This window comes from Leguminivora glycinivorella, chromosome 7 (genome assembly GCF_023078275.1).
Source record: "Leguminivora glycinivorella isolate SPB_JAAS2020 chromosome 7, LegGlyc_1.1, whole genome shotgun sequence".
Lineage (NCBI taxonomy): Eukaryota > Metazoa > Arthropoda > Insecta > Lepidoptera > Tortricidae > Leguminivora > Leguminivora glycinivorella.
Window position 1 is genome coordinate 20,089,011 of NC_062977.1, and position 22,184 is coordinate 20,111,194.

The 22,184-nt window shown below is 36.9% G+C and overlaps 1 protein-coding gene across 1 annotated transcript in view; it reads right to left on the reverse strand.

Annotated features, from left to right (window-relative positions):
* The window catches only part of LOC125228069, a 137,285-nt gene that overhangs the window by 1,210 nt on the left and 113,891 nt on the right, over positions 1 to 22,184 (reverse strand). Inside the window, exons 9-10 of the mRNA XM_048132517.1 lie at positions 9,266 to 9,446; positions 8,636 to 8,785 (exon numbers count right to left, since the gene is read on the reverse strand). Coding sequence (XP_047988474.1) covers positions 8,636 to 8,785; positions 9,266 to 9,446 — 331 coding nt within the window. The remainder of the gene's footprint in view (positions 1 to 8,635; positions 8,786 to 9,265; positions 9,447 to 22,184) is intronic.

Consider the following 22,184-nt stretch of genomic DNA (forward strand, 5'->3'; position numbering starts at 1 on the left):
ATGGCTTCTTGTATTCATTTTTTTCAGGTATCCTCAAACTTTATAAACAATTAAATATGCCGTCGTACTCAGTTGCCCTCACTAAAGAAGATTAAAAAAAAATTGTAACGTGCGTACCGAGCTGCTGGGTTGTAAAGGATCGGGGATCATATTATTATGGGCTTCTATAGAGCAACTAGTATTGTGCGGCATTTCACAATTGACACTTGTTGAAGTAGTCTTCATTAATATTACTATCAACATTCATTTCAGCGATCTGTACTTCTTTTGTCAAGATTTTTGTATAGATAAGTGTCTACAAATTTGTAATGTTAAAGAGACATAAATAAAACGTAGTAGAGTAAATAATGTGTTTTTTTTGTAACCCAAACAAAATACTTGTAGATACGAGTGCGGAAAAGAGGAAAATCGATACGAGTAGCAATAAATTAATACACGAACGAAGGGAGTGTTTTAAATCGACACGAGTTGTGAATGTCCTTTTCGCACGTGTACGTGTACCTATCGTACGACGATTTTCAGTACCTAAATCTAAGCTAAGAGTTTCGACCAGACAAGAAATGAATCATTGCTTGATTTGCTCGCACTACTGCGTTAAAAAAAGCAGCATCTGTACTGAAAAAACTATCATTGCGCAACAGAAATTCTATTAATATCACAGTAAATACTCTATTTCATTTGATTCCTACTTTTATTGTGTAAAGCAACACTACACTTAATTTTTATCAGTAAGAATTAAAAATTATATATTTAATACATTAAGTAACTATAAAGTGCTTATCTATTTGTATTATCATTCTGCACTTTTCTTAACTTTCCCACATTTCTATAAAATGTCGAAGAGTGCTTAAATGGTCGTCGTCGTTTATTATTATTTAATTCGCTCATATTTAAATGATTCAAAGCAACCAGTCCACAACTTCACAAGACAGTTTGAGAAACCTTCGTATTTCAGATTGTCATTTGCGGATACAGTGGTTTAGGAGCAGTTCGGTAATCAGACCTACACATGTGTGTACAAATTCTGTCAATGTCACTGTCAGAAACCGTTCTGACAGTGACAATGACAGCCACAAATTCGTCCACATGTTGTTACCGTTATGTGTGCAAACGTCGACTAATAAAGTGTCGTTAAAAGTCATTCTGACAGTGACATTGACAGCCACAAATTCGTACACATTTTGTTACCGTAACGAGTGCACACGACGACTACATTTTGTTATTGTATCAATACGGTCGCATTGTTTGCACGCCGTTACCACGCGTTATGTCACATTTGACAGTTAGTTACTGATTTGAAGATTTTGCGACTGAAATGGTTGTATGGGCAGCTCTTCGGTCACCAGTTACCTCAACCAATTATTTGTTCTAATACTTCTGAAGACGATAAGAAAGCGAAGTTGTCTCTGACAACCTTTCATGATTTGATTAACAAATTGACATTGAATTTTAACAGTTTGTGAAGTAAGTAGGACTGTTAAATTGTATGGACGCAATAATATATAAATTAATTCATCCAAAAACATCAAAGATTCCATAATATTGTCTTCGGTACCGCGACTCATGAAAGAAAACTATGGAAACGGAAACATTTACCTGCCTTAAAAATCTATTTTATTTATGGTCATGGTTCGTTAACATTTGTTTGTATGTGGGTAGCTTTTGCACATTGTATTTTTTCCTCAGTCACCCGTTGCCCTTGACCACGAATGCTGTAAAAGTGTAAAGTGTTCGAAACGTCGGAATGAATTGTAAATATCCCGTCGGGATGAAAATGAAAATACGCGATATAATCCGTTTCCATAGTTTTATTTCATCAAATCAGGAGTATCAGGACCCAATTTTTTTATTCAGTAGTCAATGGGGACATTTATGTTTTTTAACCGCCTTCCAAATCTCAAGGGAAGAATTCTCAATTCGTCTGTTTTTTTTTTAAATCTTTTTTAATGTTTGTTCCTCGATATCTCCGTCGTTACTGGACCGATTTTGAATTTTTTTTTTGATTGAATGTATATATATGTATACAGATTGGTCCCATTTTTCTCAGAACCCAGTTTTGATGATGGGATCCTGGTGAAATCGAGGGAACTCCTCAAATCTGAAAGGCATACATATGGTGATTTTTGTGTTTTTAAAAGAACAGCATGCATTTACGTACGGAACAGTGACATTTGGTGCAGTGGAACTTCTGATGATGATCAGAATGGAACTCCTCAAATCTGAACGGCACACTTATAGTGACTTTGGTATTTTTATAAGAACAGCATGCACTTACGTCCAGAACAGTGACATTTGGTGCAGGGGAACTGCTGATGATGGTCAGAACGGAACCTCTCAAATCTGAACGGCACACTTAGTGACTTTGGTATTTTTATAAGAACAGCATGCACTTACGTCCAGAACAGTGACATTTGGTGCAGTGGAACTGCTGATGAAGAGTGAGCCGCCCCTGGTTAGAGTTCCGTTCTGATAATCATTCTCATCTGTAAGTACTTCAGAATCATCCAAATTTCAAAATTGGTTCAGAAATGACGGAGATATCGAATAACAAACATTAAAAAATATACAGACGAATTGATAACATAATCCAACATTTGAAAGTATTTATCACCAAAACCCCAAAGGAAGGCGGTTTCTTTTTTCTTAAAAATTATTTTATTGTTTTATCAAAATTACAATTTACTGTGGGTACCTTACATTAATGTTTCGTCAAACTGGACAAGGAATTAAGTTTTTTTCATAATACCTAATTTATATTTTTACCTTATGGTCACCCTACCATCGGTGTACAGGTAAAGAGTTCAGAACCTCTTTCGCATGTAAGTTTTAGCTAAACAAATTAAGATTAATGGCTAAAAACTGTCAATTTGTCATTGTCAACTTCATAAAGCAGATACGCGATGGCACTTGACAAGTTGACACACACTCACACACTAATGTCACTAATTCCTTTGAATAAATGTAGGGTGTTCATGTATAGTAGTGGTTATTAATTTTACTCGCGAGCGAAGCGTCGGGCCAACTGTATGGCAAATCCTGACGCCGCGTCGGCGCGACGTCGATTCGGCGTCTTTTTCCATACAGTTGGCCCGACGCTACGCTCGCGAGACGCTAGATGTGGGGGGACCGTAACTGTTATTAATTAAATGGTGAAGGAAATTCTATGAGATCTCACGTATTAATATTAATATTTGTCAACTCCTGATTACCGTGCATTCGTAGTAGTTCTGTACATTTACAAAGTACAGATTCATCCGCTCCGAATCCTTTGAAAATGATGCACTACGGGAAATATGGATACGAGTAACTGCATACAGTGAGTATTAGTAACTAAGCCATTTATTTTACTTTGAGCGGGACATGCATTGAAATAGTGGACTAAGAGCCCAAAGCCGCCAGATCTTCCTCATTTTCGCAAGGATGAAACTTTGGGATAATGTAGAGTTCGTATCGACGTTGAAATTTTCCACGGAGCTACATTTTTTGGTTTATATTTAAAATTATTTTTTAGTATTCTAAAACTAAAGTGTTATTTAAATTAGAAATGAATATACAACGAAACATTTAAGTTAATAAAAACATATTATCCCATCTGAAAGACTATTATTTGTCCCTTCATTAGTGTCTCTGTAAATTCTCCACTTACACGTTTGGCACGAAATATTGTATGTATTATAATATATGTATGTAGGTATATAATATGTAAGCTTTATGTATGTATATGTATGTGTAGGTATTATATGTATTATGTAGGTATATGCTTTTTAGCTACAATTAATTACTTTTAATTTAGTTTTTTTGCACCTCCTAATTAGCTAAAGTTATGAATACTATTTTTCCACTACCCAAAAGTTGCCTGGAAGAGATCGCTCTTTAGCGATAAGGCTGCCTGTTGTTTACCTCTGTAATAAAATTTATTGTAATGTGTGTGTTCCTATGTACATTTCTGAGGTTGTGCAATAAAGTGGATTTGTATTGTATTGTATATTATTATCATACAAAAAAAAAATGTTTTAACGCGTATGAAACTTTAGCACTTCATGGTAGGACATGGCAAAAACAATACTTTTGTTGACTTCAAGTAGAAATTTTTACTAAAAATATTACTGATATTTTCTTAAAAACATGTTACAGAATTTGTTGAATCTTTGTTAGAAGAAGTAGGACATGCCAAAATCGTTACCATACATCAAATAAAAAATTTGCCTTGTTGTATTAATTTATATCTGAATGTTTAAACATATGTATATTTCATGTTTTTAATTTGCCTAGTGATGTGTAAAAGAGCCCTTGCGGCCTACTTGCTGAATAAACGTTTGTATCTTTGTATCTATATAACAACCAATGTGGGAGCACCATTATTATACATTCCTTCACTGGAGTTCAAGATATGCCCAGACATGTCTAGCGTATTACACCTCACACTTATACACGGCGTATTCCTCATCATATTAAAATAGTAAAATGTCATATAAACTTATCTGGATTCCGCCTACTCGTACTTTCAGAGTTACATAATTATAAGCATTTAAAAAAATAACAATTACTTATTATTTCTCAGAACAAAACACTGTTTTGATGGCGATGATGCCGTTATCGGTCATAATCTAACTATCCCCGTTGATAGATATCAAAAATTTACTAGTGACTCATTGCAAAAAAGTATTTTTTTTTTCCAAAAAAAATTGGATTTTTTTTTAAAGTGCCATCAGTTTTGCGAATAACATTTAATTTTTATGTAAAAACATATCCAAAAAAGAGAAAAAAAAGTTACACGAAAAAAAAAATTGGCAAAATTTGCTTGACGTCATATAACATTCTAGTTAAAATCTTTCGGTTTCCTCATGTAACACCGTGTATATACTAATAACATATGATGTACTGCCATCATTATGTTGACACACTGTCAACGTGCTTGTACCAAAGCAATTTCGTATAAAAAATGATATGTACAGCAATTTCATAAGAAATCAGACGTTACGAGTATCACTGAGAGCCTTTGAGGATGTCAAGGATGCGAATATGCCCTCTTTTATACGTGCATAAAACTTAATATGCCCGTATTAAAAAATATGGTTTCTTTCGCTTGTTACCCATGTGTAGCGTAGAATATAATCGTCCGAGCTTTTTTTTGTGTGATAACAGTGATAACTAGAGAGCGGATTTCAGGTAGCGATTTAAAGATTAATATGGATATGACTCGCATAATTTATTCTTTTTCTTTTTTAGGGTTCCGTACCTCAAAGAGGAAAAACGGAACCCTTATAGGATCACTCGTGTGTCTGTCTGTCCCTCTATTTTCTGATAACACTAATTATTATTATAATTTAGTAAAAACAACACAATATGTGACCGGCTATAAGAAAAGGGTCTTTCTGGCATTTTCTACTTACGGAAATATTGGAGTTTTGAATCCTTCAAAATTAACACTTTTTTGTTTTTTTTTTTGCAAAATATTTATTGTTCTACACAAAAATATCGGAACATAAAAGTAAAACCCTGTTTGGATGCTTTTGTGAATATTGGGCAAAAAATATGATGGTAATTAATAAATAATAAAATGTTAGTTAATTTTTTAAATAGATTATTTATTTAAGTTCTTGTTCTTTAATATTTCTTCTGCGCATTGAACAATAAACACTTTTATTTACGACTCAAATAATATAAAAACGAAAATAATTCCCTTCCTGTATAGGTACAAACTCCTTTATTTAGAATAAAATACTTTTCTTTAAATGTACTTAGTTTGTTGCAATAAGTATTAATTTAATATAATTATTCAGCGAAGTTTGCGGTGAGCGATGTAATATAATAGATTGTAAGACCTCATTATAAACCACATGACCTGAATTTCAGAAATTGCACTAGTTATATCCATGTTAATATTTAAATCGCTACCTGAAATTCGCTCTGTACTGATAACTGTTCAATGCTAAAAGTCTAACTGGAACTTGAGTTCCCTACCCCTTTTTAGGGTTCCGTAGTCAACTAGGAACCCTTATAGTTTCGCCATGTCTGTCCGTCCGTCCGTCCGTCCGTCCGTCCGTCCGCGGATAATCTCAGTAACTGTTAGCACTAGAAAGCTGAAATTTGGTACCAATATGTATATCAATCACGCCAACAAAGTGCAAAAATAAAAAATTGAAAAAAATGTTTTATTAGGGTACCCCCCCTACATGTAAAGTGGGGGCTGATATTTTTTTTTATTCCAACCCCAACGTGTGATATATTGTTGGATAGGTATTCAAAAATGAATAAGGGTTTACTAAGATCGTTTTTTGATAATATTAATATTTTCGGAAATAATCGCTCCTAAAGGAAAAAAAAGTGCGCCCCCCCCTCTAACTTTTGAACCATATGTTTAAAAAATATGAAAAAATCACAAAAGTAGAACTTTATAAATACTTTCTAGGAAAATTATTTTGAACTTGATAGGTTCAGTAGTTTTTGAGAAAAATACGGAAAACTACGGAACCCTACACTGAGCGTGGCCCGACACGCTCTTGGCCGGTTTTTGGAACACAGGTTTGAGTTTATATATGTATGCATGTATAAGTATAAACGGTAATCGCCAGCGTCAAAAGCACAGAAGGAACAGTTAGATCACGTAACAATAAAATTCTACCTTGATGACCTGTGTCGTGACTGATCCATACTAAAGCTGATCGACGTACTATCAACTGCAAAAGTGTATGACGAATTTATCAATAGATTTATTCATAATTTATCCATGAAATTTTGCAGCTCACTGTACCTAGAATGAAGCTGGTTCTAACAAAATTCTGTCAGGAATACTTTTCCCAGTAGATATTTTTAAATTAACAAACGTTTACATTCAAGAATATTGCTCCTACTTATTAAGTAGGGTAACTCAAATCAGGAGCTGCTCTGCGTAAATAACCTGGCAGTTTATTCCAATCGCCGTCAAACCTCGGGTGAGACGATTGCTCATGCCATCATAGCATACATGCATGTATATGTGCATATATTTGTATACGTTTGTATAATATATGCAAGTGCATATATTTGTATATGGCACTACAGTAAATGATGTAAAATGTGGAAGATATTTCGATTACTTAGTTACAATTGTCCCGTAGTTACTATTACCCCGACTGACCTTATATCCTGAGTCTCAAATGCAATTGTTATGTTTTTGGAATAGAACCTAACACAACAGAATAAAATAGGGGTAACATAAAACACAAAAAAAAAGTTAAAAACCCAACACGATAAAAGTTCAAAATAGATTTTGAAAGCCCAATTACAGTACATGAGAACTTAGGAGAGTGTTCGAATATTATTTCTGGTTTCTAAGAACAAATTAAATTATTTTCATGGAAAATATTTTAACATGTATTTAAGTAGTCACACTACTATTATACATCATCATCATCATCATCATCATAAAGCCTCGTACATCTTGACAGATGATTTAAACAGCGTCTGAATGTGAGAAACAACTCCTCTCGTGACTATAAAGACCTATACGGGAGCGACATGAACGTCCGCATTTCTTATATATAAGTCCGCATTTCTTACACTTCATAAATATCATATACAAAGAAAAAGTGGCTGGTGGAATCGAACCAGCAACTTTTTCTTTCGGGACACTTGGAGGCCTTGGTCACTAGGAGGACTTGGTTTCTGGTTTGTCTAAAATTTCGTCTCTGCTCCGAAGTTGTTGAGAAAACATTTTAAATTCAAAATTCTCGGCACGCTCTTAAACGTCGTTACGGATCGAATTTATGAAATGACTAAAGTTGCTTAAAAATACGTGAACGGAACAGACAAACATTAAGGGTGAGAAAAAGATTCATTCGTAATACCGGTCTTGGGTTACTAATTTCGTAGCTCAATTTCAGAGAGAAAAGGGACGTGACTGCTCTCTTTTCGAAATGTACTCCCCATTATCCTCTGGGAACAGTAAAATATGTTGTTAGTTTTAAAATGTGCAATATTTTCCACTGATTTACGATTTCTCCGGTAACTCAGTGGAAAATTTGGGACACAATAATAACAGGTAATTATTCTGAATAAGAAAAATTGAATACAAACACAAATAAATAATTTCGACAACGAAATGAACATGACCTAAACAGAAAATATTTCTCCGCAATGAGGAGGCACACTCAAAGGTTATGACAGATGGCGCCACCCTATTAGTCCATACGTGAGAGCAAGAACATGATATGTTTTTTCTCTCTCTCACATATGAATGACAGTGACATGCCTAGACACTTGCACAGGCGCCGCCTGGCGGGATAAAATGTCAGTGTGCCTCCTCATTAACCAAGGTTATGATTTTTTTAAACCGACTTAAAATGAGAGGTTTGACTGGTATGTTTTTCCCTGGATGGTTAAATTTCTCTTTTGGCTATTCCGATTTAGAAGCCGGTAAAGTAAGAAAAGCCTCAGATCACATGTAATTATCGGCTGAGGCGGAGCGAGGTTAACACATTCACTAGGTACCAGCTGGTACCAGACAAAAAAAGGCGCACTACGTCAGAAACCTACTAAACTACGCCACACGGGTTCTCCGGCATCTGAGCAAAGTTTACGAGTGCCCACCAGGCGGGTTCTTGGTTGTTAACAAACATGTGATCTGGGGATTTCTTATTTAATGATTGTATACCTTTGATGACGTGCAGTATGACCTGCGCGGGGGGCGGGGGGGGGCGGCGCGCGCGCAACGCTGCACGTGTAGCGGCCCGCGTCGTCTCCGCGCACGCGCGCCACGCGCAGCACGGAGTTCGCGCCGTTCAGCCCGAATTCGGTGCGAACACTGTTGAGGAAAAGTAATCGTGAAATTGATATTATGATAACAAAGGAATAATACCTACATTTTAGTCACGGTCAGGTACCTTTCCAAGACAATGTAAAATTTTTGTCCAAAAAATCTTCCTTAGATCTTGTATATCTATAAAAGACCGAGCCATATACGGTTTCATATTTGGCTAATTTTATTATGATTTATACTTTTTCTACTCTGAATTATAATTTTTTTCGATTCCAATAAAAAAAAAAAAATATATTTTTCATACATTTTTTACTTTCCACTGAGTGATCTTACAAGTTATATGAGAAATCAAAACTCAGCGGAAAATAAATTTTTTGACACTTTTTTCTTTTTCATATTTGAAAGAGCTCAATAATACTGCTCAGTTTACACCCTTCGTATCACCATTCATGTAGGTACCTACTTACAAACTACCTATATGGGACACTCTTTTACAGAATCAGCTCACAAAATCACAATCTTCACCTGATTCCTCCCCTCGTGGTGTCATCATTAAGCAGGGTATCTCTTCGGAACCACAGCAAGGAGGGTCCTCCCTCCATCTTTAGCCCTCGCACCTCACACCGCAGCGCCACAGTGCTTCCAAGTTCGCACACTTGCTCTGATACCTTCGCGCCTGCGCCGTCCACTATGCGCACTGAGACTTCTGTGGATTGATAAAATATATTTAATACAAATTCTTTAAACGGAAATTTATAATATACCAACATAAGGCCCGACTGAGATTCTCGGCCGCGAATAAATTGTATGAAGTCTCGGCCGAATAGTCTAGGCCAGCCGAGACCAGTCGTTCAACGTACAACTTAGTTCCCGGCCGAGAATCTCGGTCGGACCACTAATTGTAGCCTCACTTTTACGCCGAATTTAACACTGAAATAATTATTCACTAGCATGCGTAAGGGCGGGACGCAGTGCAAAACACGAATACCAAATTGTACGAGTTTCATAACATTGCGGTCATTGATTGGTGTGCTATGTGCGTAGCCGAATGCACAGACGCTCACGAAACGCTCATGATAATATCTCCTTCGTACATGGTTATCTCTATCGCTCTTGCGTATTGGCGCAACAGAGCCAGACTACATTTCTGCGGCGTTTCGGTGGCGTTTCGCGTCGCAGAAATGCCATTCGACTACGCCCTGTATTGTAACCTCAACAGCCGCATTTGTAGTCAGTATTGTTCATACACTTTTATTTTCCACGGAGTTACGAACTTATAAGTTATATTACTTGCAGAAATTGTAACTCACTGGAGTACGTTCGCACGTGGTGTAAATCAGCTTGAATTTAGTTTCTAACTACATAATATTTCGTTCGTAGTGGCTTCATACTGAGAGCAAGATGTAAAAATAAAGTTATGCAGAAAGTTATAAAATATTACACACAGTACGAGTATTTAATATACTTACTTAAAATTAACTTGTGGAAAGCACATGCTAGATCATATTTATTAAAACTATTCAGAGGCAGAGCAAGAAAATCTTTAGCCAAACCACGTAATCCAACGTTTATCTTTCAGCTACGAATAGTTTCGAACTTTTATATAAGTATTAGGTGTTTCATAAAATGCTTCAGAAAATCGCCGCTTAAAGTTGTTCAGATATGTAAAGCTCAACCCCTTGTGCATACTTTAGCCCTAAACGGCATTAAAATCTAATAAAACATTATTTGTTAGCAGAGTTTAAATTTTGTGGTAACTAAGTATTATTTGTTTAAGTAGTTTTTAAGCTTTGAACCAGACGGGTTTACAAATTGAACCCATTTCGTAACAAAGCTATTTTACTGAAATTCATGTTTTCGTAGTTTTGCTACTATTATACTAATCATTCATTTACACTAGTCAAGTCAAAAGCTTAATCCATAATTAATATTATAAATGAGAAAGTGTGTGCGTCTGTTTGTTTGTCCGTCTTTCACGGCAAAACGAAGTGACGAATTAACGTGAATTTTTAAGTGAAGATAGTTGAAGGGATGGGGAGTGACATAGGCTACTTTTTATCTCTTTATAACCCCCCCCCCCCACTTCCCTAAAATGGGGGAAGGGGGGGGGAAGGTGGAAGTTTGTATGGAGCATTCCGCAATTTTCGAACTTAACACGAGTGAAGCCGCGGGCAAAAGCTAATAGGTATATATATTAATAATGAAAAATTACTTTTGAACTGAATAATGGACTTTTTTGAGGACCTGAAAGAGAGAGTTGTAATATGAGTATCTCTCTTTCAGAGAAACATACAGTGGCTCAATTGTCTAAATGTTGACCTACAGCTTTTAGATTTGTATTAATTTTGACAGGATTTATATTATAAAACTTGTTATTTGCCTATTTTCGTGCCATACGTTTAAATATAAATAAATACCTAGTAACATAGAGTGTCTTGTTAGCTCAAACGTATTGGGCACCGTTTTCAATTAAAGTTTTCTTTTCTGGCTAGATTAAAAAATATAGTTTAATATAGGTTAAAGGTGTTATCAACCATAAATTTATGATTTAATTAAACACAAAACCATATAAACTAGTAATACCTAAAACAATAACATGAAAACTAAACTAAACCTATGAATAAAATTAAACCTATAAATAAAACTAAATAACAAACTAAAACTTACCTACAAAAATACCCCTGTTATAAAAAGAAAACCCCTTCTAATAGGTCGGACTGCGGCATGGACCCCATGACGCTGGCGGCGTTTCCTCTTTGTATCGCAGTATTTAATATAAACTTTCGTTTATCTCGGGACCATGTGGTCCCGAACATTTGGAAGGTGTACGGGGGGCTGAAGCCAACAGCGCAGAGGCCATTTAAGACAATTTAATCTAAAAGGTGATGTGACACCAACCGATGCTTATCCCTGTATGCACTATACTAATGCACCCAAGGACAAGCTCCGGTTATTGTAGAACTATTGTAATGAAAAGAGACAAAATAAACTGGGCTATTGGGTTGAGATGCTAATGTACTACTGACCGGTCTATGGAAAGGTCTATGGCACCTGCCTTGATCATAATATATGCTAACTATATAAAAACATGAAAAAATAGGACAAGCGGTGACTCGCCAACTCACTATATGGGTCCCCGAAAACGGCCGCTCTCACGGAGCGACAAGGGCACAACATAGCTTGAGCGGCTCAGGGTGTGGAGAGGTGTGCGCCGCTTTCTACCCAGTCTGTGCGAAACAGCCACTGTGCCAACTCGCGTCTTATGCATAATATAAACTTATTATTAGAGTCAATCTTTTTATTTTTAATGAGGAACAGGTAAACCATTTGACCACAATCTCACCTGATGGAAAGTGCCGATGCAGTCTAGGATGATGCATCTTGGGACTAATAATAATGAAAAAACCGGCCAAGAGCGTGTCGGGCCACGCTCAGTGTAGGGTTCCGTAGTTTTTCGTATTTTTCTCAAAAACTACTGAACCTATCAAGTTCAAAATAATTTTCCTAGAAAGTATTTATAAAGTTCTACTTTTGTGATTTTTTTCATATTTTTTAAACATATGGTTCAAAAGTTAGAGGGGGGGGGACGCACTTTTTTTTCCTTTAGGAGCGATTATTTCCGAAAATATTAATATTATCAAAAAACGATCTTAGGAAACCCTTATTCATTTTTAAATACCTATCCAACAATATATCACACGTTGGGGTTGGAATGAAAAAAAATATCAGCCCCCACTTTACATGTAGGGGTGGTACCCTAATAAAACATTTTTTTCCATTTTTTATTTTTGCACTTTGTCGGCGTGATTGATATACATATTGGTACCAAATTTCAGCTTTCTAGTGCTAACAAAAACCGCATGAAAATCCGTCACGTATTGTTTTTAAGTTTATCGCAAACATAAAAACTTAACACACACAGACTGACACGCTGAAATACCTATTTATGCTTCACGAAAATTAAGCCATTAGAATATCTGATTTAAATAAAACTTCCTAGGTTCACGATTGATTTACGGTATTCAATAACTGTGTGATATTGGATGACGCCTCCTTAGCTCAAGAGTGATCGACATTATGGCTGCAATACGTTCTAGAAATTAATTGAAGCAATATACTTGATTTAGTGGCAGTGATTATCATAGATCAAGCTGTGCGGCTGGTAAGGACTTTAAACTAATTGGTTTTATCTTGAGGGCCTTTATGACTATTTAATGTCACCACATAATTAGATTTAGATGGAAGAAAATATAAGTTAGGTAATATTAAGTTAGTTAAGGCCGAGCGTGTCAGATTTTGTACTGAAGTTGTTACTTGCCTGTGATTTTAAATATGTCTCAGGCCCTTGAGTGCTCATAATTTTAGTGTTATTGCAATTAAATATCACGTAAGGTAACGGACCCAATCATGGACAGTTTAAGAAAAAAATTCACCTGTTTTTGATATTTCACTGATAAATGTAAAAATTCTACCACTAAGCGTGTTAAATCTTGAATGTCCTATCCTTCTTTTACATTTCAAGCGTATTGCAGAATAGATACTCCTATTGGTTTCTTCATAGTTAACAAATTAAAACTAGGTGTTTTTTCTACAATCATGGACGGATCCCCCATTATGGACAGTGAAATAAGTTTAAAATTTTACTTTTAAAGCCTACTGATACTCAATGAGTCAATTTTATATACCCCAAATAAAATTAGTTAGGGTTATTTTAACATAGGATTGTTTCTTGTAAATTTTGGTTTTGTAAATTGTTCCTTGTCCATCATAGGAGGTAGGCAGTTTTCCGGTTCCAGTAATGGACACTCGCAAAATAACGCTATTTCTTTATATCTTTGGAGCAACAAACTAGTACGTTTTATACCTTATCTCATGCTTAATGTACTAAGTAAAACTCATTCAAGTTTACACCGAGTATTACGTGTGATTTTTTATTATTTTATACATGAACTCAACTCTCTTAGCAACATAACTAAGAATTCGTCTTGATACGCTCTTGGCCGGTTTTTTTTTCAGTAAACTGGTGAATTTTATCTTGCCGCCAAATCCTTCAGAAATAACCGAATTAATTGAAACTTCAAAATTAAATAGCTCTACAACTCTAGTTTATGGTATATTACCGTCAGTTTTTAGAAACTAATTTTAGATACTTATTTTTAAGGATTCGCGTTTTTTTGTCCATAATGGCATCACCGTCCATTGTAGGGTATTTTACATTAATGAGATATTTTTAATGTTTTTGTTGACTTCAACTTACAAAAATTGACGCCCGAAAGCTGCAAGTTGCGATTTTGCGATTGCTGAGTTTATTTGACACGCTAAGTAGATACGTTTGCTTGATCTATGGTATATATGATATCTGTGAATGTCACTTACGGCTTGACACATTTTTTTTACCACACCAACTGGTAAAGGCTCTCTTTGCTATTCGAAAACAGATATCAAAATTTATACGCATTTTATACACAAAAGTGCAAAGTAATTTCATACAAAAACTTGGAAAAAAATGTAGGCGTCATCAGTGTAGTTATGATAGTATTTAATAGGTGGCGCTAAAAATCGAGGTACGATTCTTAGTATGAAGTATGTAAATCCTATACAAGGTGCTCGCGAGTAACCCGCATAACTTGAACCACGCGTTTATGAGGCCAAAAGAAAGAAAAAACGTTATATGAATTTTAAAATTTTTCGCGAAAAAAATTTTATTTTGTTTTTTTTTCTTTTTTGGACGTATTTTCACATAAAAAGTAATTTTTATCCATAAAGTTGGCAATAAAAATGAGTTCCTTAATTTATTTTTCTAAAAACCAAATTTTTTGGAAGTTTTTCTTGTCACATTTTAACATCTATCACTGACTACTGTGAGACTATGCTCCACAATTGCGCATTAGCGCCGTTAAGAAGACCTTTTCTACTGAGTAACAATACGGAAATGTTTTTTTTTTTAATTGGCAATAACTCTGAAACTAGACGAAATCTAGAAAAGTTTATATGACATTTTAGTCTTAAAATGTGACCAAGAATATGCCGTTAAAGTTATATGGGTTCCTCGCGAGCACCTTGTATAAATAATCCTTGCTGGTATAGGTGAAAAACTTAAGAAAGTCACCTGTTGTATGTGTGAGTGACGTGTTCGAATAGAGAACACATATTTAAAAATAGTAACACAAACAAAACAAACGCCTATTCGAACACGTCACTCACACATACAACAGGTGACTTAAGTGTTTCACCTATAATATTATTTAGTAAAATAATAGTTTGTTTTTTTCCTCGAAGTAAGTACATGTTGAAAAATGTCTTATGAAACACGTGTGCAATTGTGAATTCATCATTAGACACATCGGTTTTTTTATGCTTAACTAGCTTTTTCCCGCGGCTTCGCTTGCGTTAGAAAGGGTCAAAAAGTAGCTTATGTCACTCTCCATCCCGTTAACTATCTCCACTTAAAAGATTACGTCAATTCGTCGCTCCGTTTTGCCGTTAAAGACGGACAAACAAGCAGACACATACACTTTCCCATTTATTAACACGCTTTTATTAGGTCGTCGTGTATGTAACTAACTATGTAATGGAATCTACGGAGGCTAATTTAACCATCTTCCAATGATCGTATCGTAATGAAAATTGGCAGCTGTATGTAGTTCTGATGACAATACAATAATATGGTACTGTTGAACTGATCTGATGATGGAGCCGGAAGATATGAACTGGAACTACATGATGGAACATCGTATCATAGCTGTTTTTGGGTTTCTTAGAAAAGTCTTGTAATGAACTTTGACAACGATTAGGTTTCAAGGTCTGATGATGGAGCCGGAAGATATGAACTGGAATTACATGATGCAACATCGTATCATAGTTGTTCTTGGGTTTCTTAGAAAAGTCTTGTAATAAACTTTGACTACGATTAGGTTTCAAGGTCTGATGATGGAGCCGGAAGATATGAACTGGAACTACATGATGGAACATCGTATCATAGCAGTTTTTGGGTTTCTTAGAAAAGTCTTGTAATGAACTTTGAATACGATTAGGTTTCAAGGTCTGATGATGAAGCTGGAAGACATGACCTGGAACTACATGATGGAACATCGTATCATAGCTGTTTTTGGGTTTCTTAGAAAAGTATTGTAATGTAATGAACTTTAACTACGATTAGGTTTCAAGGACTGATGATGGAGCCGGAAGATATGAACTGGAACTACATGATGGAACTTCGTATCATAGCTGTGACCACGAATGAACTTTGACCACGACTAGGTTTCAAGGTCTGATAATGAAGCCCGAAGATTGGCACTGGCATTCCATGATGGCATATCGTATCATAGTTGTGTTTGCGCTTGTGAGAAAGGCCACGTAATGAACTTTGAACGTTACGTTTTCAACGTTATAACAAACCTATTATTGACCGAAGCAAAGCGAGGCCTAAGTTAGGTTAGGGTTTTCTTGCGACCCTTATGAGCGGAAAAAGGAAAGACCGAATAAGTATCTAAACTAAGTCAGGTAAGGGTCTTTTTTGTGACCCTTAAAATATGTAGCCCAGGTCGCGGGCTAGCGTCCACATGCTTACAAAAGAAAAATTGATAACAAAAGCAAAATTGGGGGCGGGGGCGAAGCCCCCCGCAAAAAAGAAAGATCAACGTTGTATTTAAAATAAGTTGGGTTAGGGTTTTCTTGTGACCCTTAAGTGCAAAAGTAAGGGGGGCTCGGGGGGCGAAGCCCCCCGCATAAAAGAAAGATCAATGTAATATTTAAAATAAGTTGGGCTAAGGTTTTCTTGTGACCCTTAAAAGCAAAAGTAAGGGGGGCTCGGGGGGCGAAGCCCCCCGCATAAAAGAAAGATCAATGTAATATTTTAAAAAAGTTGGGCTAGGGTTTTCTTGTGACCCTTAAGAGCAAAAGTAAGGGGGGCTCGGGGGGCGAAGCCCCCCGCAAAAAAAGCATCAACGTAGTATGTAAAATAAGTTGGGTTAGGGTTTTCTTGTGACCCTTAAGAACAAACCAAAGGGGGTTTGGGGGGGCGAAGCCCCCCGCAAAAAAGAAAGATTAATGTTGTTATTAAAATAAGTAGAGTTAGGGTTTTCTTGTGACCCTTAAGCGCAAAAGTAAGGGGGGCTAGGGGAGCGAAGCCCCCCGCATAAAAGAAAGATCAATGTAATATTTAAAATAAGTTGGGCTAGGGTTTTCTTGTGACCCTTAAGAGCAAAAGTAAGAGGGGCTCGGGGGGCGAAGCCCCCCGCATAAAAGAAAGATCAATGTAATATTTAAAATAAGTTGGGCTAGGGTTTTCTTGTGACCCTTAAGAGCAAAAGTAAGGGGGGCTCGGGGGGCGAAGCCCCCCGCAAAAAAGAAAGATCAATGTTGTTATTAAAATAAGTTGAGTTAGGGTATTCTTGTGATTGTGACCCTTAAGAGTAAAGAAAGGGGGGTTTCGGGGGGCGAAGCTCCCCGCATAAAAGAAAGATCAATGTAATATTTAAAATAAGTTCGGTTAGGGTTTTCTTGTGACCCTTAAGAGCAAAAGTAAGGGGGGCGCGGGGGGCGAAGCCCCCTGCATAAAAGAAAGATCAATGTAATATTTAAAATAAGTTGGGCTAGGGTTTTCTTGTGACCCTTAAGAGCAAAAGTAAGGGGGGCTCGGGGGGCGAAGCCCCGCAAAAAAAAGGATCAACGTAGTAAGTAAAATAAGTTGGGTCAGGGTTTTCTTGTGACCCTTAAGAGCAAAACTAAGGGTGGTTCGGGGGGCGAAGCCCCCCGCATAAAAGAAAGATCAATGTAGTATTTAAAATAAGTTGGGTTAGGGTTTTCTTGTGACCCTTAAGAGCAAAAGTAAGGGGGGCTCGGGGGGCGAAGCCCCCCGCATAAAAGAAAGATCAACGTAATATTTAAAATAAGTTGGGTTAGGGTTTTCTTGTGAACCTTACGAGCAAATAAAGGGGGGCGCGGTGGGCGAAGCCCCCCGCAAAAAAGAAAGATCAATGTAGTTATTAAAATAAGTTGGGTTAGGGTTTTCTTGTGACCCTTAAGAGCAAAAGTAAGGGGGGCTCGGGGGGCGAAGCCCCCCGCATAAAAAAAAGATCAACGTAATATATAAAATAAGTTGGGTTAGGGTTTTCTTGTGTCCCTTAAGAGGAAGTAATAAAGGAGGGCTCGAGGGGCGAAGCCCTCCTCAAAAAATAAGGATCAACGTATTTAGTATTTAAAATAAGTTGGTTAAGGGTTTTGTTGTGACCCTCAAGAGTAAATAAATAAAAGGGGGCGAAGCTCCCTGCATAAAAAAATATCAAGGTAGTGTTTCAAATAAGTTGGTTTTGGGTTTTCTGGTGACCCTTAAGAGCAAATAAAGGGAGGCTGGGGGGGCGAAGCCCCCCACAAAAAAAGAAAGATCAACGTAGTATATAAAAAAGGTGGGTGTGGGTTTTCTTGCGACCCTTAAGAGCGTAAATAAGGTGGGGGGTGGGGGGATGGCTTTATCAACGAAAAATTTCACGCCACGTCACTGCTAAGCACGTCGCGAAGGTCTACAGATCCCAGAGCCACTATCAGTCTTTTAGTTGCTTAGCAAACTGTTGCGTCCACGTTCCATATCCAGGTTCAACCCCACGTAAATACGACTGAGAAAATTAAACTTTTTTTTTCTCTCCTACTCTGTAAGATGAAATCCTTAAATTCTGTATTGCATTAATCTTCAAATTAGCGCAGCACTATGAAAAAAATTTCGCGCTCGTGATTTTTTCCATACATGCTAAGATTTCTTCCCAAACCTGCCGAAACTCAAATTCGCTCAACCAACCCACACAACCCTAATCGATTGCACAGGCCGGCACTGGCCGGCACTGGCTCCTAGTAAAATTAAAAAAAAAAAAAAAAATTTACTGTGCAATAAAGTTTAAATAAATAAATTGAAATAAAAAATTAATTCAATGAATCAATGAATGACTTTATTGCGATAAACTTGGTACCTATACATCAGGTGGTATTAATTATTATTAAGTAGCAATACGTGTTAAGCCACAAATGGCTTGCGAAATTCGCCTACTTGAAAAAATATTTTTGTTTAAATTTTAAATATATTTCATTATTAACGACTAAAAAGTATAAAAAAAATTTATAGTTTAAAAAACTCTAGAAAAACACGCTTTTATAAATGCACGTAAAAGCCAAAAATAAATTATGGATCGTTCAAGTTGTCTCTATTTCTGGGATGAAGAGTAAACTATGTGCTTTTAATTATAATATTTGATTGTAAAAGCATTTATAATATTAGTATGGAAGTATGGATATTGACCGTGATAATCGTATATCGCATATCACACTTATTTCACAGTATTAACACTTTAGGTACTTACACGAAGACTGTTCCAGTAGTCAGAATTTTAGCAAGGATAACTCAGTAAAATACAGATTTTATCATAATAACAATGAAAACCATATTTCATTTTCTGGTGATCCGCAAAAGAGCCTCTTGTTAAATTCCTGTTTTGTGCTGAGTAAAATTATAATGATCTAACAAAAACATGCGATATTAATAAAGATTTGACAGGACGTTTGATCTTTTATGAGTTGTAGTAGAATAAAAGAAATATCGGGAGTTATATCGAGACATTTCTCATGACGACAAAAAGAACTTAGTAACCGCTATTATTGAAGGTTTGTCTGTTTGTTTGTCCGTCTTTCACGGCAAAACGGAGCGACGAATTGACGTGATTTTTTAATTAGAGATAGTTGAAGGGATGGAGAGTGACATAGGCTACTTTTTGTATTTTTCTAACCCCCCACTTCCATATAATGGGGGGGGGGAATGGACGTTTGTATGGAGCGTTCCGCAATTTTTCGAATTAAACACGAGCGAAGCCGTTGGCAAAGGCTAGTTTCTTATATATCCAAGTTCATAATAAATGTCATTTTCCGCGATGTTTTGGCCATTCAGTAATGTAATTAGGAACTCATAATTATCACACTTTTTTAAGTTAAAAAGTCCTCCCGATAACTAAAACACCCTTAAATATTTACAGACTTATATTGAATTTGTTTCACAATCTGTGAACAAGAAGCAAGTTTAATCGAATAACTTTAAACTTAAACCTAAAAACAAATTTTAAATTTGTTTGTTGCTAAGATCCCGGGTCGGCGATAGGCTCCGTTTATCCGGTAATATCGGAATCCAGAGGGAAATTTGGTTCGTAGCGGGATCCACAATAGGTAGCGTTGGTGTTTTGTGGCTTTATTTTTACGGGTAGTTCGGAAAGCACAAAAAAATACTAGCATTTAAAGCGTTACATTTCAAAGTTATTTTTTTGGTCATTATGCGGTAAATGTGAACAAGTTTTTAAAATGAAATGAAAAACCCTAAACTGTTGAGGTTGCTTATATCGATCGAGATTGATGTAGAGGACTATAATATATAAAATATCGCTGTAAGTAGAGTATACTTAGATATATGTAGTTTAAAAGTAACATTTAGGGCCACTTTCACCAACGAAAATGGAGGGTTAAAAAGGGCCTCATTGGTCTATCTATCTATAGGAATAAGTCAATCATGCTCATTACTTAAATTCCTGGCTTTTCAGGTACAAACAATTCAGCACACAGTATATTAAAATACCGCAATGTATTAAAAGTGTGTAAAAGTGAAATCGAAGGCCGAGCTCCGCATAAGCGCATCCAAGAAGCCTGTGGCCGAATGGCATTTCTCCGACGCGAAACGAAAACGAAACGCCGCGAAAGGTAGTCTGGTTTGTCGCGCCAGTACGCAAGAGCGATAGAGATAGATATTTACGAGCGTTTCGTTTCGTGAGCGTTTGTGCCATGCGGCTACGCACTTTGGCTTCGCTTTGCTGAATGTAAGCGTAAGGTCCGAGTGCACAGGTGCACGCCTCAAACACATATGGGGAAAGAGCGATAGAGATAGATATTTACGAGCGTTTCGTTTCGTGAGCGTTTGTGCCATTTGGCTACGCATTTGGTTTCGCTCCGCTGAACGTAAACGTAAGGTTCGAGTGCACAAGCGTGCACTCAAACACATATTGGTTGAGCAGCGGGGCAGGTACGGCGTGCATGTCAAACAATGGAAGCTAGTGTTGTTATAAGACTAGTCTTGAAGACTTTTAAACCTTAAAGACTTACAAACCCTAAAGGTTCACGCTTTAAAGACTCAAGCGTTAAAGGTTTTAGCTCAGAAACGGTTCAGAACCTTAACGACTCAAGCTTTTTATGAGCTCTTAAGAGTGAGTCTTTAAGACTCGGGCTTCATAAAGAGCTCAAGGCCCCTAAACCTTGAAGGCCTGTATCAAGCTTTAAGAGCTCAAATAACGAGCTTTATAGGCAGATAGTATTTATTTTTAACCCTTAATTTGACGTATCGGTTAGGTAGATTTTAAGGTTCCGTACACAATGGGTAAAAACGTAAGTCTATTACTAAGACTCAGATATCCGTCCGCCCGGTCACGTCACCACGCTGTATCTCATGTATCTCAGGATACTAAAAAGTACGGAGCTCTCAGTGGGCGAGTCCGACTCGCACTTGGCCTGTTTTTTTACTTATGTTGACCTTAGGATCTAGTTTATTAAAAGCTGTTAAGACTTAAATGCTACAAACCTTATAGACTTAAACCTTCAAAGCTTAGGAGTCTTTAAAGCTTGAGGACTAAAGACTCGAGGATTCTTATATGGTCGAGGCTTTAAGACTCAGAAGTCGCGACTCGAGTTTTGTAGTTTACGCCTCAAAGCTTAAATTCACAACACTAATGGAAGCTCGTACGAGTGTCCTGAGTCCGCTACGCCGCACGCCTCGCCTGACGCTCCGCACCGAGCGTCCACTCAGGCCTTACACTAAGGGCCAGCGTGCGTAGCCGAATGGCATTTCTCTGACGCCAAACGAAAACGAAACGCCGCGCCAGTTTGTCCGGCTCTGTCGCGCCAATACGCACGAGCGATAGAGATAGATATCTACTAGCGTTTCGTTTCGTGAGCGTTTCGTGAGCGTTAGTGCCATTCGGCTAGGCACCCAGTTGCATCAACCACAGTTAACAGACATATCAACGTCACACGGCAGAGGTCTATGGAAATTCAGATACAAAAAATTTAACGAACGCTAAATTCGGTGACAGACGGTTTGGCGCCCTAAGAGTGCGTTTCTCGCTCTTAAATGTCTGGCTGCGCCTGATCATACTCGTACTGAGTCAAGTTCACTGCTGTATGTAAGAGCGCGCCTGTGCGCTTAAGACGATACAGGACGGGTCAAATTCTCCATACAAACGCTCTCGAGTATTTCCTCCCTGGTTTTTGAAGATAGAGCAATGATTTTTTTTCAACACAGATTATTGTTATATTTATCTGTATCGGACCGTTTTGATTTTTTTGATATTTTTATTTTTAAAGACGCTAGAGCTAATCAAAAATTTCGAAAAACGGCCTTTTTCATTACGGCGCAAAAAAAGGTGTG